The sequence below is a fragment of the Cetorhinus maximus genome, chromosome 16, assembly GCF_964194155.1.
Source record: "Cetorhinus maximus chromosome 16, sCetMax3.hap1.1, whole genome shotgun sequence".
NCBI lineage: Eukaryota > Metazoa > Chordata > Chondrichthyes > Lamniformes > Cetorhinidae > Cetorhinus > Cetorhinus maximus.
The window spans coordinates 32,442,827-32,461,498 of record NC_135894.1 but is presented as its reverse complement, the minus strand read 5'-3'; the positions used below and the strand labels follow the sequence as shown (position 1 = coordinate 32,461,498).

General features: G+C 46.1%; 1 protein-coding gene across 1 annotated transcript in view; it reads left to right on the top strand.

The window, feature by feature from the left end:
- The window catches only part of spag17 (sperm associated antigen 17), a 342,330-nt gene that overhangs the window by 15,298 nt on the left and 308,360 nt on the right, over positions 1-18,672 (top strand). Inside the window, exons 4-8 of the mRNA XM_078559611.1 lie at positions 5,843-5,985; positions 8,685-8,825; positions 10,166-10,225; positions 12,522-12,653; positions 13,453-13,630. Of these exons, the coding sequence (XP_078415737.1) occupies positions 5,887-5,985; positions 8,685-8,825; positions 10,166-10,225; positions 12,522-12,653; positions 13,453-13,630 (610 nt within the window). The 5' untranslated portion in view covers positions 5,843-5,886. The remainder of the gene's footprint in view (positions 1-5,842; positions 5,986-8,684; positions 8,826-10,165; positions 10,226-12,521; positions 12,654-13,452; positions 13,631-18,672) is intronic.

Here is an 18,672-nt window from a genome sequence, read left to right as displayed (position 1 = left end):
ATTAATACTGTCAACATCACTTTTCTGATGATCAAGAGTAGACTAATGAGGATGTAATTGGCCTGGTTGGATGTGTCCTACTTTTTGTGTACAGGACATACCTCAGCAATTTTCCATTGTTGGGTAGATGCCAGTGTTGTAGCTGTACTGGAACAGCTTGGTTAGGGGCTTGGCTAGATCTGCACTACTATCACCAGGATGTTGTTGGAGCCCAATGCCTTTGCTGTAAGTAATAAAATGAGATTTATATCTTCCTGACACATATTTACACCTATTACAGCTATGTAGCTGTCAGTAATGAAAGGTATTGTTTGTCCAACCACTTCAATTAGAGATGCCCTTTAATTAGTGTAAACAATTACTCAGATTACAGCAGCAAACACAATTGATATGGATAGTAAACTTTGATTTATTGATTAAAAAAATACTAAATTTAAAATTAGCAGTACCAAACTAACAACTGTAATTATTGCTGCAAGCTGGGAGAGTGGACTAGACAGTGATTTTAAATAGCTTAGCCTAAGTGATGGACAATCTGATTGATTGATTGATTGAAAAATGGAGCATTGAAAAACTCCATATATTTTTGGATTAGGTTTAGAAGTCCAATTGCAGTTCTGCTTAAACTACTGGGCGGAAGCGATGTTTTACCTGCTGGCCGCGATGGTGAGTTTTCACGCCATACCATCCCAAACCCGCCACGTTATTTATGCACTCCTGGGAAACACGCTGCTTCCATGGTGGGCGGGCTTTTATTCGCCCGCCATAATCCTGCCACTGCATCACGCCGGGAACCATATTTAAAGTCGAGCTGCAAGCACACATCTCAGTGTTTCCAGACCGTGCAGTGGGCTGCACGAAAGACATGGCCCTGAAACTGAAGAATACTGCAGCCCCCAGGTGCAGCAACGTGTCCCTCGAGCACCTTTTGGATGCCGTGGAGGCCCACTGGGACGTCCTCTACCCTGTTCTGGCCGCAGGATGGGCAGCAACAGCACTAACCCGGCTTGGGAGGTGATGGCAGCGGTGGTCAACGCCAACACCCTTCAAAAGAGGACTACCACTCAGTGCCGCAAGAGGATGAATGATCTCCTCCGTCCCGTTAGGGTAAGTCACTCTTTTCATCACTCTCGACTCACACACTCACAAACCCATCACACATCCAAGAGGGAGAGGTCGCAGGCCGGTAGCGGAAGGCCCGAAATCAAGGTGCTTGTGTACTTTGAAAACAGCCATCCAGCTGGCCAGCGAGGATCTGGGCCAGTCCTGTGCTGGCGGTGAGGTCGGCGGTGCTCTACCAAGCGAGGCCCCAACAGTGCAACATCCATCAGACAGCCATGCTGTGACTGATGTGTCCTGTTTCACAGGCCACTGCCATGCACAAGTTATCTCCCCTCGCTTCTGCTGCCACATCTGGGAAACAGCCAAGAGAGTCCAAAACCCAGGGCCTCCAATCAAGCCATGAAGACATCTTGGAAGAGGAATCTGAAGGCATCCTCCTTGAAGTCCGGTCACAGCACCTCCACCAGCGCAGAGACATATGCCTCAGTGGGTCCCAGCTTTAGAATAGCCTTGGGATCACAATCTGGTGAGAACATCGCACTGTCTGATCCACAGCAGGCGGTGGCTGGCACTTCTCAGGTGTCCGGCGTTTGGAGGACTGCTGGAGGCCAGAAATTTGCTGAGTCTGAGTCAGATGACGAGACTCTGGACTCGGTCACGTCACGGTTGCTGTAGCTGCAAAGGCAAGCTCGGGAACATCAGGAAGGAATGTCCACTGCACTCCTCAGATTGCAAGGCCTGATGGAAGAGTCCTTCCGTTTTCAGACTGAGGTGATAGCGCCGGCATGCCAACGCACCGAGGTGAACATTGATAGGATGGCGGCTGCCATGGAGACCTTGGTCCAGGACATCGTTGCTGTACTGCTGCATGGACTGAACTCCATTGCTGAGGCCATAGTTGGCCTCCAACAATATCTACACAAGTGGGGTGCAGGGCAGTCCGATCTCACTCCAGCTGCCCCTTCTTCTTAAGGAGTCAGCCTGGGGCCCTCGGGCACCCATAGGGAGGAGGATCAGCGGGTGCACACTCTGGGGCAACCCACCCAGGTGACTCCGAGAGTGTCTGGCCCATTAGAATCCCTGCAGCTCCAGCTCCACAGGCCGAGGAGGGTGCTACTGTCACACATCAGGACTCCGAAACCAGGCCGGGGCCCTCCAAGTCTTGGCCCTCCAAAGGACACCCGCCGAGGTCATCACAGTCGGCAGGCTGCCTCCACCCCACTGTGGATGTCTGGGGGGCACCAAGATGTGGCAACAGGGTTAGGAAAGTTCAAAAGAATTAGTTGCACAGCCTGGGCACGGGTGTTAATCACTTGTACATACTATTGTCAATAAACTCCCAAGAATGTCTCCCTGCCTATGGCTCCTTGCTCTGATGAGCAGTGATCTTGTCACTCGGATGTGAAACCTTTCTGCACAAGATAAAGGCAGGTGTCTCAGTCCAGGGCCTCTTTGTTGTGCAGCCTCCAGACCAAAGTGATGGACTGACCTCACAGACCCTAGAAATATTACTAAGATAAAAGCAAAAGACTGTGAATGCTGGAAATCCAAAACAGAAACAAAAATACCTGGAAAAACTCAGCAGGTCTGGCAGCATCTGCGGAGAGGAACACAGTTAACGTTTCGAGTCCGAATGTTCTGTTGAAGGGTCATTCGGACTAGAAACGTTAACTGTGTTCCTCTCCGCAGATGCTGCCAGACCTGCTGAGTTTTTCCAGGTATTTTTGTTTTTGTACTGGAAATATTACTGATGCCTGCACCTCAGCGGTGCCTGTCATTGCTGCCAGAATGTAGTGGCAGATGCCACAGAATTCTCTCATTCTCTTTGTCTGCTCTCAGCACCTTTAAGGTGGGGCTGGCCCCCATCTCTTCAGCATCTGTGACCAGTGACGTTGTGTTCCTGAAGGGATCAGGTGCTGAAGGCGGAGAAAGGATCAGATGCTTTTAAAGTTTCATGGCTGCATCTGTATCACAGAGCACAAGCGAGCTACCCTCAGCCAGACAAGAGTCAGACATTCTCAGAGGCTATGTGAAGATTTTTGGAGTGTCCTCACTGCATGTCGTAATCATCCTCCTACAATCGAGTGACTGTTAGGGCCTCCACTGCGTCTCCATGACAGGAGCATTCTCAGAGCGTGTTGCCATAAGCTAGACTGGAGTCAAACGTTCACAGATGCAATGTGAGGATCTGTGGGCTCACCTCACTGCATGTTGTCATCATCCTCCACAAATCTAGCAGCTATGAGTGCCTCCCAAGCGCGCCTGCCCCATCTAGCCAGTGCGAGGGCTTCATCCCCGTCATCGTCGTCTCCGAGGACCTCCTCACTTTTGTCCCAGTTGCATCCTTCTCATCAGAGGTGACCTGCAGCCCCTCCATTTCCTCTCGGCCAACTCATCTCCCCTTTGCAGTGCCAGGTTGTAAAGGGCGCAGCAGACGACAACGATGCGTAACACCCTCTGCAGACTATATTGCAGGCTCTACCAGACCGGTCCAGGCACCGAAACCTCATCTTCAGCATCCTGATGGTCTGTTCCACTAAGTTGTGAGCTGCAGCATGAGCCTCATTATACCATCACTCTGCTGCAGTCTGAGGCTGCCGCACGGGTGTCATCAGCCACATACTCTGCGGCTAGCCCTTTGTCCCGAGGAGCCAACCCTGCAGCTTCTGTGGACCCTGAAAGACTTCAGGGACCTGTGACCAACTGAGGAAGTAGGAGTCGTGCACACTGCCTGGAAACCATGCGCACACTTGCAGGATGTGTTTGCGGTGGTTGCACACCAGCTGCATATTCAGCGAATGGAATCCCTTGCAGTTAATGTAGTTTACCGTGTGAAAATCTTTGGAGCATTTGGTGGCACTTTGATGCCTCTGCATTGCTTGAGTGGGCAGATAAGCTAGAATCCTGACTCCAATCATATCAATGTGGCTGCACCTGAACTGTCTCAGTTGCAGAGGAATGGTCACTTTATAGAGGTTTCCCTAATGCGTGGCCGCTTCCCTCACCCACCCTACCCCCGACCAGAATGCTTGTGCGCTATATTCAACGGCAGGCACTGCCCCGGCAAGTCATCTCAACAGCAGGGATGCCCTTGCACCCCCCCCCCCACCACCGCTATAAGTCACCTCAACGCCTGGGCTGTCCTTAACCCCAACTCCCCAGCGTCCCTCAAGCTTGAAGTCCAACAGGCGACCCTGGCGAGCAATGCAAACGTTACTGTGTACTCACCTCTGAGTTCCCCTCAAAGTGCAGCCCGCCAAGTGCCTATCACTTATATGCTATTGTGAAACACGTCAGCGTGTTTTCCTGCTGACGTGGACAGATGATACAGCGCGGGGGGGGACAATTCCATCGGCTGGCCTAATAATGATATGCTGATGTATTACAATGAGGTTCTCAATGTCCGATGGCGGGAAACGCGGCCCACTGTTGGCAGGCTGAGCAGACGATCACGAACTGGTTTCCCGCCGTCGTAAAACTGATCGAGCCATATTGTGCACTCGCCACCAATCAGGCCCAATGCCAGCGGGCATGTAAAATTCCACACTGTGTTTTTTCTATTTTTGGTACCTTTTCGAATAATTGTAAAGAATATTTTCTGCATTGCTTATTCACCAAAATGATACTGGTGATCAGGGGTTTAAATTAAGAGAACAAGTTGCATAAACTTGACTTGTATTCCCTCAAGTAGAGATGATTGAGGAATTATGGTGTGTTTAAAATGTTAGAAGGAAATGATAGGGCGGAGTCATAAAAACTGTTTCATCTGGGAACCAAGAATAAGGGAAGATAATCTTAAAATTAGAGATAGGCCATTCAGGAGCAAAATCAGGAAGCATCTTTCACACAAAGGGTAGTAGAAATTTCAAACATTCTTCTCCCCAAAGATTTTGGGTGCTGGGACAATTAGAACTTTCAAGAGCAAGATAGTTCTGATTTTTGTTAGATATGAGTATCAAGGGATGTGGAGCAAAAGCAGATCTATGGAGGTGCAGTACAGATCAATTATGATTTAATTAAACGGTTGAGTAGGCTTCGAATGGCCTATTCCTGTAACTAATGTATCTTGAGTGGGAGACTGGCTAAGGATTGGCTTAAGTAGGCAGACATGTCTTCCTCTTTGACTAACTCAAACTTCAAGTCCACTATAAAATGCACAGGAACGCTTACTCATAACATTCAGGTAGATAGGAATAGGAGTAGGCCATTCAGCCCATTTCCTGCTCTATCTCCATATCCCTTGATGCCATTAGTCTCCAGAAATCTATCAATTTCTGCCTTGAACACGCTCAGTGATTAAAAGCAAATGAGTAAAACATTATATTCTGATTGTTCAGTCAGTAAAGATCACCTGGTTCATTCTAAGAACAAGTGAAGCATTCTTGATTCTTCAGAACACCATAGCTCCTTGGGTACACTTTAGATAGAGACTAAAATAAATGCCTCCCAAGCCAGCATTTATTTTGATGTTTTTCAGTTTATTTTCTGCAGAAATAATTTCAGAAATAGATTTTGCATGAGTCATTCTACTACCTTTACTCTTCATCACTGTGTCCATCCTAATTATGAGCTACATATGAACTTGAGAAAAGGTGCTTCTCCAGCGAGAAATTTCAGATATGCTGCAATGAAAACACTTTTAATATGTAAACATCAGAGCATCTATATGTGAATTGGAAAATGCATCTGAAATATTGAGATTTTGCCATTTGTGCTGCTTCATATCACAGTAGACTTCTTTTAAAATCACTTTTTAAATTTACATTGTACGCATTGCCAGTGGACAGAAAAGTAACAGATCAAGACAACCTGAAAGAGTAAAAGATGCCTGGGAAGAAAGCAAAAGAACCTAAACCAGTTAAGGAACCACAGGCAATCCCCAAAGCCTGGGAGCTAGAGTTGTTGGAAACTCAGATTGAAGAGGTGAGTTTAACGTTCAAACTTTAATGTCAGTCACTGGAGCATAGCACCACATAAGATACTTTAAAAACCATGTGCCCTATTCTTACTGGGAGAATCTAGGTATAAGAGAATGTAAATAGAGCAAACAAAAAAAGTGGTCACACTTAGGGGGAGATGGTGGTGTAGTAGTAATGTTACTGGGCTAGTGATCTAGAGACCCTGGTTAATGCTCTGGTGACATGGTATCAAATCCTACCATGGCAACTGATGGAATTTGAATTCAATTAATAAAATCTGGAATTAAAAGCTAGTCACAGTGAAACTATCAATTGTAAAAAACCATCTGGTTCACTAATGTCCTTTAGGGAAGGGAGTCTGCTGCCCTTACCTGGTCTGGCCTACATGTGATTCGAGACCCACAGCAATATGGTTGACTGTTAACTGTCCTCTGAAATAGCCTAACAAGCCACTCAGTTCAAGGGCAATTAGGGAAAGGCAACAAATGCTGGCCTTGTCAGCGATGCCCATATTGCAAGAAAGAATAAAGAAAAAAATCTATGTTAAAACTCACATTCTAGTTTCTATAATAATGCGTATTGGGATCTATACAATTTGAAAAGATCACATTTTGCAGATTAGGGAATGAGTCTCACCCTCAATGCTTCCTTTTTTATCTTGCCAATTACATTACTATTTGTACCTATGCCTTTTTGCTTATTTGCTGAAATAATGGATGTGGTGACATAATCGAGTTCTGTGTTGAGGTGATTACTGAGTTACTATCTGTAGAGATACAGACTGAGATTATCTCTCTGTCAATCATGATTTATGGAACAAGATTCTGACCACATTCATTGAAGAATGAAAGCTTCAGATTCAAAGTTGGTGATTTGCTACCTTGCGGTGTTAACCTCAGTGATCTCCTACAAAGAGAAGCTTATATTTTTAACAAAGGGACAGTAAAGTTGATATGTTTTATTTAGTTACATGCTCAATCTGAAGTATTCATTTAATATTCAAAAGAACTGAATAATTTCAAAATTCAAAAAATACTTTAGGTGCCCTGCTCAATTGTTTTTAAATTGTGGATACTTTATTGACTGTTCTCAAAATTATTGTCATCACAGGTGGTGAACTTATCTTAAAATTATTGGGGCAAAATTTTTGTGCCCCTTCTGTCACACATCTGCTACAACTCTGACAGGCATGCACCTAAATTGGGAATTGAGCTTGAACCTGGCTTCCAACCTTACCTTAGGGATTCCCTAGGCCTTGTCAGTGGACAGAGTTCTTGCTGCCCTCTTACAAAGCCAGTAAAGTTGGAGGGGGAAAGAACTCCCAAAAGCAGGAGTTTCTATGTCCATGGCTTCAGAGAGACCTGCATGAATCATAAGCAGAAATATTGAACATTTGGTGAGACCTGGTAGACCAGGCCTCCGAATGCTAGTTGTGTGCCTCAACCTAGGATTCTGGCCTGGATCCCCATAGATTAAAGATGAGTAGAGTTTTAAAATATTTTTACAAAGGGATTTTTGTGATTTTCATGACCAGTCATTCTATCACCTCAGTGGTCAAAATCTATCCCTTGCGGCAATGGCCCTGCCATTATCATGGAACTAAAAAGATCTCCACAATTGTTAATGGCATTAATGAGGTGCTAATGAGATAAATATATACACAAAAGATGGGTCCAGAGGCAATGTAATAAGTTACAGTGGAACAGCAGAGCAGAAGGTAAGCATGGAAAATCAGTCAAAGCTAGGAAGGCTCCCTTGGTCAAGCAGAAAGGCTGATAGGCCCAAGGTGTGGGCACCACTCTGCTTGCTATATGCTGATAGAGGATTCCCACATGAAGTACAAGCCCACACCAACTCTCTGGCACAATTATTATCAGTACCTGCTGTCTCAGAGAAAATGGGAGTGGTGAATAAGACCTGAAGTTCCTGATGTTAAAGTTGGAAGATTATAAAGTGCCTAGTAGAAAGATGAGGTGTTGTCCCTCGAGCCTGTGTTGTGATTGCTTAGAACAGCATAGTAGAACAAGAACAGAATGGGATTAAGAACTAAAAGTGGCAAGTGACTGGAAAGTCAGGGTCACTCTTACGAACTGAACAGAGGTGTTCACTAAAATGATCATCCGATCTCCACTTGGTTTTCCAAATGTAGAGGAGACTGCATTGTGAGCAGCAAATGGAATATACTAAATTGGATGAAGTACAAGTACATTGCTGTGTAACCCAGAAGGGTGTTTGGGTTATGGGTGATGGGAAGGGAAGAAGTGAAAGGGCAGGTGTTGCATTTTCTGGACTTGCATTGGAAGCTGCCAGGGATGGGAAGCGGGTGTTAGGATTGACTAAAGAGTGGACCAGAATCTCATGGAAAGAATGGTCCACTCAGAATACTGGGGAGGGAAGGGAAACGTGTGTTTGGTGGCATTGCATAGGAGGTTGCAGAAATGCTGATGGATGATGCATTAAATACAGAATCTGATGTGGTGGAAAATGAAGATGAGAGATTCTGAAGTGTTTCTGGGAGGGGAAAGTAGCGGGTGTGGGGAGGGGGGTGGAACTGTGGTGATTTGGAAATACAGAACTGATGGACCAGAATGCTGTGTTGGCTTAAGGCAGCATTGATGGAAGAGGCTTATGAAAATCAAATGGGGAAGGAAATGATGACAAAGTTTCAACTTTATTTTGCCACTGTTTTACTTGGTGTTGCAGGACCAATGGAAGCCAGCTATCTATTTTACAGTTGGTGAGAAGATAGAGAATGAGTTGTTTTTGGCTGCGCTGGCTGCAGCTATCAATGTGCCACTGCGTAAACTCTTCAGTATAATTTCTTGGGAAGGAACAATGAAGCAGGTATGTACATGGTGATATAATGTTTTGTGTTATTTATTTAATGTTGTCAACTGCTTAAATAGGTAAAAATAAATAATAAGAGGGAAAAACTCAGTAGCAGTGTTATATTTTCAGTTATAGTGATCTGAATCCAAGTAACATTTGAACTTGCCTGCTTTCCATGGTTTGTTTAGTAAGTTCTGACAACAGATGAATTGCCTTGATGGCTTAATGCTCCTCTCTGGAGAGGAGATGAAGCATCAGGAAGAAGTACAAGCAACTTTAATCTTGCTCTGTAAAAGAGACATCTCCTGCCAGATAAACAACAGTATTTATCAGTAGGCCTGTGGGTGATTTAGTGGCTTAAAAAAGCTGCCCTTTCACTTACGATTTCCTGATCCAATCTGGACTAACAATAAGAGTACTTCTTAAAAGTTGCTGGAGCTCCCTCAACACAGTTGCCAGTGAGCATAAACTCTTCACAATTCAGTACCATTTGGCAGGCAGACACAGAAGACATTGGGTGTGGATGATGAAAAAGCTAACAATGGAGATGTTTTTAAATCTTGCAGAGTAAAGTTCACTCACAAAATCTGTGCTATAAAGCAAGTTGGGTGTGTAATATACAATAAATCAAGAAAACAGAAAGTATCATGTAAAGATAATAGTCTTTGCCTGATTGTAGAAATCTGGGGCAGGATTTTTTGGATGGTGGGGCTTTGTGCCTTGCCACCGAAAAAGTCAATGAGGAACACATCCTTGTGAGTGGTGGCCACTGGTGGGACTACCGGCAGTCCCCAGATTCTAAGCACCGGGATCTAGGACAAAGGTAAGACCAGGCATCTCGCGGACAGGAGGGAAGGCCCCGGAGGGGGTGTTGGGGGGGTGCGGGTCGGTTATGTTCCAAAGGCTGGAGGGGAGAGGACACCTGTGGCAGTGGGGGGGTGGGGGGCAGATCTTTGGGGCAGGGGGTGCCGATTGGGAAAGGGGGCCAGTAATGCATGACCCTTCACAGTCCCCCCACCACTTCCCACCCAAGACCTGAGTTGTCTAACCTGCTGGCCTTCTCCTGCCAGCCTCAAAATTGTGGCTGGGGGAACTGGCCCTTGGGGCAAGAGCAGGTGGGCCACCTGAGTCCTCACCTGCTCCTCCCGTGAAATTTCTGACGGGTCAGGGACAGGTAGCCAGAAGGCCATCAGGAGAATTTTAGAGGTTCACCCCCATTTGCACACCCGCTGGCGGGGGCCCGTGTAATTCTGCCCTGATATTAGAAAGCTTGAAAAAGCAAAACATGTAAATAACTAAAGCAGAGCAAGGATTTCCTGGTTTAAAAAAATTAAATTGCTATACTATCTTTTCAGGTTGTTGAGTTTGGAAACCCAAAGGGCAAGAGGCCAAGTGACCTCCCCATGTTTTATGAGGTAATCATTCTAATTTTTCAATTTTAAATACCTTGAAACAAATTGAGTAGGAAACAGTCTCTAAGGAATACTAGTTGCTGTACTATAAGTGAATTATGATCCTCTGAGCCCATGGGTGGAATCATCTCAGATTTGCACTTAATGCAGTAGCAGGCGGGTACCCGCTGGCCGCAATAGCGGCTTCTCACGCGGTATCGTGCCAAACCCACCGCATTAATTATGCATTCCTGGGAAACATGTCATTTAAAGGTGGGTCAGCTCGCACGCCACGCCATCACCTCGCCGCTTCAGCATGCCATATTTAAAGACACATCTCAGTACTTCCAACCCACGACTGTTGCAAAGAAGACAAGCCCTGAAAGGCAAAAGGACTGCAGCCCCAGGTTCAATGATGCGTCCCTCGAGCGCCTTTTGGGGATGCAGTAGAGGCTCGCTGTGATGTCCTCTACCCCCCACTCTGGTTGCAGGATGGACAGCAACCTCACTAATCCAGCTTGGGAGGTGGTGGCAGCGGTGGTCAGCACCAATGCCCTTCAAAAGAGGGCAGCCACCCAGTGCCGCTAGGGATGAATGATCTCCTTCGTTCTGCCAGGGTAAGTCACTCTTCTCATCACTCACAAACCCATCACACATCCACAGGGCCCTCACTCACTGCTGGTTCAAAGGACATCACCATTCACTCTCTCACACACACCTTCATTGTCCTCATCCCGTCCATGTAGCTTAGATGCATTTAAGGGGAAGCTAGATAAGCATGTGAGGAAGAAATGAATGGAAGAATATGCTTATAGAGTTAGATGAAGAGGAGATGAGCGAAGGCTCATGTAACATATAAGCAGCAACATAGACCAGTTGGACCGAATAGATTGTTCCTTTGTTGTAAGTTCTACATGATATTGTAAAAAACATATTTTTATTTTTTCTTGGACTGTGGCTTTAAGATTGGACTGTGGCCTTAAAAACTACCATGGCTGCAGTTTAAAAAAGACGTTCAATGGAGCTGGATTGAGATAATCTACAATGTTGTTATTATGGAAAAGCGTGTGCCAGGTTGGACAAAATTGTGCTGGAAAGGAGACCTGGTTTAAGAGGGAACTGCTAGCAATGGCATTTTGATTGGCTCCTGACCAAGTGGCCAGATTCTGTGTGAGAATAGTGTAGTAGATCAACTCCTAGCCTGAAAAGAGGAAAGACCTGAAACCTCTCCCTCCTGTGTTTTCTAAGACTCCAGTAATCCTGCCATAGCAGCTAGCCGGCTGTTCCTAACATCGCTGTATCCTGCTTTCTTTGAGAAACCCCTGTTAGGAGGAAAATGGGAAAAATCACCAGTAGAGACATTAAAAGCAAGTTTCAACCAGAGAACCACCTACTGCAAGTGCTGGGAGACCAGTTCATATCAGCCACAACAACCTGCAAGGAATTTGGAAGAAAGCAATCAAAGTTAACCCATCTAATCCTGAACTCTGGATTGGCGCAATTGAACTGTTTTATCTCACCCTTAAAATCCATGTTTTGTGTGTCTTATGTGTGTCTGTCTGTGTATAGGGGTTTAAGAAGGAGTAGAGGTTAAGTTATAGAGTTAGAAATTAACGGTTCATATTTATTTCTTTCGCCACTGGTTAAAGACAATTTGTTTAATAAATATTTATTTACTTGTTAAGTTTACAAAACTGGTGTCCACATTCTTTTAACTTAAATTAAACAGTTAAGTAGAAATGGGGCAATTTGGTGGTGATTAAACTTCTCACATTTTTCACGGCTCGGGGAGCAGTGGGGCTTGATACTACAGCGCACTATCCCCAGTGAGTCATGACAATATGTAAATACTTCTGCCTCTCCACATCTCTTTCTTCTAAAACCCTGCTGAACACGTATCTTTTTGCCCAAGCTTTTGTTCACCTGTTCTAATGTCACCTTCTTTGGACAGTGTCAACTTTTGATTGATTACGTCCCTGTGATGCACCTTGGGATATTTCACTATGTTAAAATCTGCTACTGAAACAGTCATCCATGCATTTGTTACTTCTAGGCTTGTCTATTCCAATGCACTTCTAGCTAGTCCTCCATTTTCAACTTTTTTTAAACTTGAGGTAATCTAAAACTCTAGCATTTAGTAAGTGAACATGAATTCCATCCACAAATGCAATGAAAATGCAATGTGAAGTCCACTTCCTCCTAATTAATTTGTTTATTTCGGCTGCGTGGCACCAGTTTTTCGGTGCAGATGAATGCTTAATTTTGTTTCTAAGCTGTAAAGGAGCTGTCGCAGTTGTATCTATCTTTTTGGAAATTCTAGATCACAGAAGTAGCATGGGAAACACTGGCTAAAGGGGAAGAACTTTCAGTGCTACAGCTCACCGAAATAGTCAAGTTCCAGATTCTGTGCCTCAAACAGAAAGACCTTCAAAAAAAAGGAAATGGAAACAAAGTAAGTTTAGTTAAGTGGCTGGTATATTTCTTTTTCTGACTTAGAGGTCTTTAGAACAAGGAGACTTAATAGATTTTCTTTTTAATTACAAAAGGTTTTAATAGAAAACAGGAAGTCTATATCTTCTAGTTTGTGATGAGGTCATCAGATTAAAATTATCAGTAAGAGAATGAGGAGAGGCTTGTCAATCAAAACTCCACAGCACGTGGGGAAATTCCAAATTATGTGCTATTTATGCCTTTTTGACTTACCTGCTCCCTGTGGATCAGGTTAGTAAAAATTCTGCCCATTGTGTACAACTTCACTGGCAGCCTTCCCACTGCACCTAGCATTTCCTGGTGTAAGCTCACCAGTCTTCTTTGGTAGCCTGGGCCCGCAAAGTTAGCACTGGGTCATTTGCATCAGAGCTAGTATGTGATCTTGCACTCCAATAAGCTGACACCTATGGTATACTATTCCCTTGCTCTAGCTCCTGTGGATTTATACCTGGTGAGTCACCACGTGAAGACCCATCTCCTAGCCTCGACTATAAAGTATGCATGGTGCCAGTCTCTGAGCTGGTGTTTGCAAAACTCAGATCAAATGAGAATTTATATGCCACATACTCTTCCTAATTTAATATAAAATAGTCTTGCTTGTAAGTTTGTAAAATGCATTTACCAATTCAAAAATAATATATCATTCCAACAGAAACATCATGTGATCCATATAGATTTCAGACCTTCATAATAAAGTACTGACTAAAATATTTAGAGTTTAACATTTTAACTCTTTTCATATGTTGTGTTACTTGTAATAGGTCTTAGTAGAAGAAGATGCAACAATGCCAGCAAGTGCCAACAAGAAAAAAACAGACAAAAAGTCTGCAGGCAAAGGAAAAGGCAAACCAGAAAGGAAATCTCCAGAACCACCAATTAACAGAAGGAGTACTAAGCTATTAAAGCGAGGTGAAGTGGAGGCTATAGACAGATGCATAAGTAAGTCTCCATTTGTAATTTTATGCATTCTGAAGAGTGGAAACCCATCATAGACAGGAAATAAAAATATTTCTGAAGTACAACATTCTTCAAGTTCGGAGCATGGGATTTTGTTTTTGTCTCCATTCTCTCTTGATCCTTGTTATGCTTTAAGCTAGGGATATCCACATTACCTGTCACTTTTTTTAGCAGTACTGCGTGATGGATGAAGTTAGAAACTTATCTCTGGTGCACCATAAAAACTATTTCTATTCATATGTATATACAAATATAATAGCTTGGAATGCAGTGGGAAAAAGACTGATTATTTGACTTTCCTAGTGAGTGATGAGGGAACATAGACTAACTAACATACACGTAATTTGCAGTTGAACAACTGAACATACTACTTCTAAAATATAAGGTAACAGACAAACAAAAGAGGCTGTTTATAATTTAAGATAATGAATGTTCCTAAAAATGTAAAATTACATGGTGTTTGACAATTGAATTACCTAGCCTTTCAGCCAAACTGGTTGATGCTGGTATTTATACTTCCCAAACATTCTCCCGATTTACCTTCCACCCTTTTCTCTCTGAGCATTGGTCCTATAGAAAGTGGGTGGAATTTTCCCAGAATTGCACTAAGTGCAGTAGCGGGCGGGTAAAATGGAGTCCTACACGCCGACAAAAATGGCGGGTTTTCACGCCATATCGTCCCGAGCCTGCCTCATTATTTATTCACTCCTGCGAAACACACCATTTCCATGGCAAGTGGGCTCGCATTTGTCCGCCAGCCATCACCCCGGTTGCATCACGCTGGCTGCCATCTTTAGAAGGTAGCCGCCAGCAAAGCGCTCTTCACCGCCAGCTCACCACTGCTGACTGGGAGACATGGCCAGCAAAGGAAAAAAGGCTGCAGGCCCCCCACTTCAACAACGAGTCCCTCGAGCGACTGCTGGATACCATGGAGGCCCGCCGGGATGTGCTCTACCCCCACTCTGGTCACAGGATGGGCAGCAAAGTCACCAACCCGGCTTGGGAGGAGGTGGCAGCGGTGGTCAGCGCAAACGCCCTGCAGATGAGGACAGCCACCCAGTGCCGCAAAAGGATAAATGATCTCCTCTGTTCCGCCAGGGTAAGTCACTCTTTTCATCACTCTCAACTCACACATTCACAAACCCATCACATATCCACAAGGCCCTCATTCATTGCCAGTGCAAAGGACATCACCATTCACTCTTTCATACACACTGTCATTGTCCTCATCTCATCCATGGGACAACTCACCACCCACACAGGCCAGACATACTTATCATCTGGCCTGGCAGGCATCCTGATACACTCTCCCCATCTCTATCCATACAGGACAAACTGGCACACAATAGGAGGAAAAGTTCACAGGCAAATGGAGGGATGCCGGAGATCAAAGTTCTGATAGAATTTGAAAACAGCCACCCAGATGGTCGACGATGACCAGGACCGGTCCTGTGCTGACGGTGAGGTTGGCACTGCTGTACCAAGTGACGATCCAGCAGTGCAACATCCATAAGACAACCATGCTGTGAGCGATGTGTCCTCTTTCATAGGCCACTGCCATGCGCTAATTATCTCCCCTTGCTTCCACAGTCACATCTGCCAAACAGCCGACAAAGTCCATGACCCAGGGAAGGCACCCCCACTGAAGTCCCATCACAGAGCTCACCCACACCCTCCACCAGCGCAGAGACACACACCTCAGTGGGACCTAGCTTTAGAGTAGCTCCAGGATCTCAATCAGGTGAGCACATTGCACTTTCTGATCCACAGCAGGCAGAAGCAGGGTCATCCCAGGTCCCCGGCACTCGGAGGATTGCTGGAGACCAGAACGTTGCTGAGTCTGAGTCAGATGATGAGCCTCTGGACTCGGTCATGTCACAGTTGCTGGAGCTGCAAAGGTAAGCTAGGGAAAAGCAGGAAGGGTTGTCCATTGCACTCTTCAGATTGCAAAGTATGATGGCGGAGTCCATCCGCCTTCAGGCTGAGCTGATAGCGCCGGCATTGCAACGCATCGAGGTCAACACTGGCAAGATGGCGGCCGCCATGGAGACCTTGGTCCAGGACATCACTCCTGCACTGCTGTGCAGGCTTAACTCCATCGCTGATGCCATAGTTGGCCTCCAACAGTATGTATGCGAGAGGGGTGCTGGGCAGCTCGATCTCACTCCAGCTACCCCTTCTGCTCACGGAGTCAGCCAGGGGCCCTCAGACACCCATAGGGAGGAGGATCAGCAGCTGTACACTCCAGGGCCATCCACCCAGGTGACTCTGGGAGTGACCGGCCCATCCGAATCCCATCTACCTGTGACTTCCGCAGCTCTAGGTTCACAGGCCGAGGAGGGTGCCACTGCCACACAGCAGGACCCCGAAAGCAGGCTGGGGCTGTCCAAGTCTCAGCCCTTCAGAGGACGCCTGCCAAAGTCATCACAGACAGGGCGTACAGTGAGCAGGCTGCCTCCACCTCTGCTGTTGATATCTGTGGAGATCCAAGACAAAGCGGCCGGGTTAGGAAAGTTAGGTAAAAGTCTCAGTCCAGGGCCTCTTCCCTGTGCTCTGTGGTCCTACCTCACAATCCCTGGAACCATTACTGATGCCTGCACCTCGATGGTGCTGGTCATTGCTGCCTGAATGTATTGAGCAGGTGCAACAGAGTTCTCTCATTCTCTCTTTGTGCTCTCAGGCACCTTTAAGGTGGAGCTGGACCCCATCACACCAGCATCTGTGACCAATAATGCTGTACACCAGCTCCTGAAGGGCTGAGGTGCTGAAGGCGGACACAGCATTGGATGTGTATCAAGTTTCATGGCTGTGTCTCTGTGATGTCCCTGATCATGGAGCGCAAGCAAGCTGCTCTTGGCCATATAGAACCATAGAAAAGTTACAGCACAGAGGGAGGCCATTCAGCCCATCTTGTCCATGCCAGCCCAAGGACACCCAGGTGCCCTTTCTAATCCCGCCTTCCTGTACCCAGCCCATAGCCCTGCAGCTTACAGCACTTTAGGTGCAGATCCAGGTACTTTTTTAAAGCAGTTTAAAGTTTCTGCCTCTACCACCAACTTGGGCAGCGAATTCCAGACACCCACTACCCTCTGTGTAAAAAAGTTCTTCCTCATGTCCCCCCTACACCTTCTGCCACTTATCTTGAATCTATGTCCCCTGGTTCTAGAATTCTCCATCAAGGTAAACAATTTTATCCTGTCCACTCTATCTATTCCCCTCATAATTTTGTACACCTCAATCAAGTGACCTCTCAGCCTTCTTTGTTCTAAGGAAAATAACCCCAACTTATCCAATCACTCCTCGTAGCTACACTTTTCTAACCCTGGCAACATTCTTGTGAACCTCCTCTGCACTCTCTCCAGAGCTATTACGTCCTTCCTGTAATGTGGTGACCAGAACTGCACACAATATTCCAGTTGTGGCCTCACCAGTGTTTGCTACAATTCCAACATTATATCCTTACTTTAATATTCTGTACCTCTGCCAATGAAGGAGAGCATTCCATATGCCTTCTTTACAACCTTGTCTACTTGGACTGCTGCCTTCATGGACCTGTGTACTTGTACGCCAAGATCGCTCACTTCATCTACCCCTCTTATTATATTCCCATTTATTTTGTAATCCCTGTAACTGTTTGACCTCCCTAAATATATGACCTCACACTTCTCTATGTTAAAATCCATCTGCCACTTTACCGCCCACTCCACCAACCCATCTATATCGTTTTGGAGATTACGGCTATCCTCTACACTATCCACTACTCAGCCAATCTTTGTGTCGTCTGCAATATTGAAGTCAGACATTCTCAGAGGCTATGTGAAGATCTATGGAGTGTCCTCACTGCATGTTGTCATCATCCTCCTACGATTGAGCGACTATTAGGGCCTCCACTGCATCTCCATAACAGGAGCATTCTCAGAGAGGGTATTCACACTGTCATAAGCCAGACTGGATTCAAATGTTCACAACTGTGATGTGAGGATCTATGGAGACACCTCACTGCATGTCGTCATCATCCTCCACAAATCTGGCAGCTATGAGGGCCTCCCGAGTGTGTCTGCCTCGTTTAGCCATTGCGAGAGCCTTATCCCTGTCATTGTCACCACTGAGGACCCCTTCACCCTCATCCCTGTCGAAGTCCTCCTCATCAGAGGAGACGTGCAGCTCCTCCATCTCCTCCTCAGCCAGTTCCTCTCACCGTTGTAGTGCCAGGTTGTAAAGGGCGCAGCAGACGACGACGATGTGTGGCACCCTCTGCAGACTGTATTGCAGGGCTCCACCAGTCCGGTCCAGTCACCGGAACCGCATCTTCAACATCCCGACAGTCTGCTCCACCAAGTTGCAAGCTGCTGCATGAGCCTCATTATACTGTCACTCTGCTGCAGTCTGAGGCCGCCGCACGGGTGTCATCAGCCACGGCCTCTGCAGGTAGAGCTTGTCCCCAAGGAACCAACCCAGCAGCCTCTGTAAGACTGCAGGGATCTGTGAACGACTCAGAATGTAGGCGTCGTGCACAATCCCTGGAAACTGTGCACACACCAGTAGAATGCGTTTCTGGTGGTCGCATACCAGCTGCACGTTCAGTGAGTGGAAGTCCCTGCAATTGATGAAGTCTACCGAGTGTAGCGATGGAGACCTGAGCACCACATAAGTGCAGTCAATCGCACCTTGCACCTGTGGGAATCCCGAGATCTGGGTGAATCCAATGGCACTTGCATCCTGGCTGTCCCAGTCCCGCGCAAAATGCACAAAGCTGTGTGCCATGGAGAAGATGGCATCCGAGACCTCATGGATGCATTTGTAGGTGGCGGATTGTGAAATCCCATAGAGGTCACTGGTGGAGCCCCGAAAGAAGCTCCCCCTGAACGACCCAGGCATCAGAAGTGCATCTTCAGAAGACCTATGTTCCTCTCTATCCCTGCTCTGCTTCTGTTCCTGGATAGTGGAGAGGCATCATAAGCCACCTTTTCAACAGTTAGCCCTTGTCACCCAGCAGCCATTGATCCAGTCTGGCTGGAGCACTG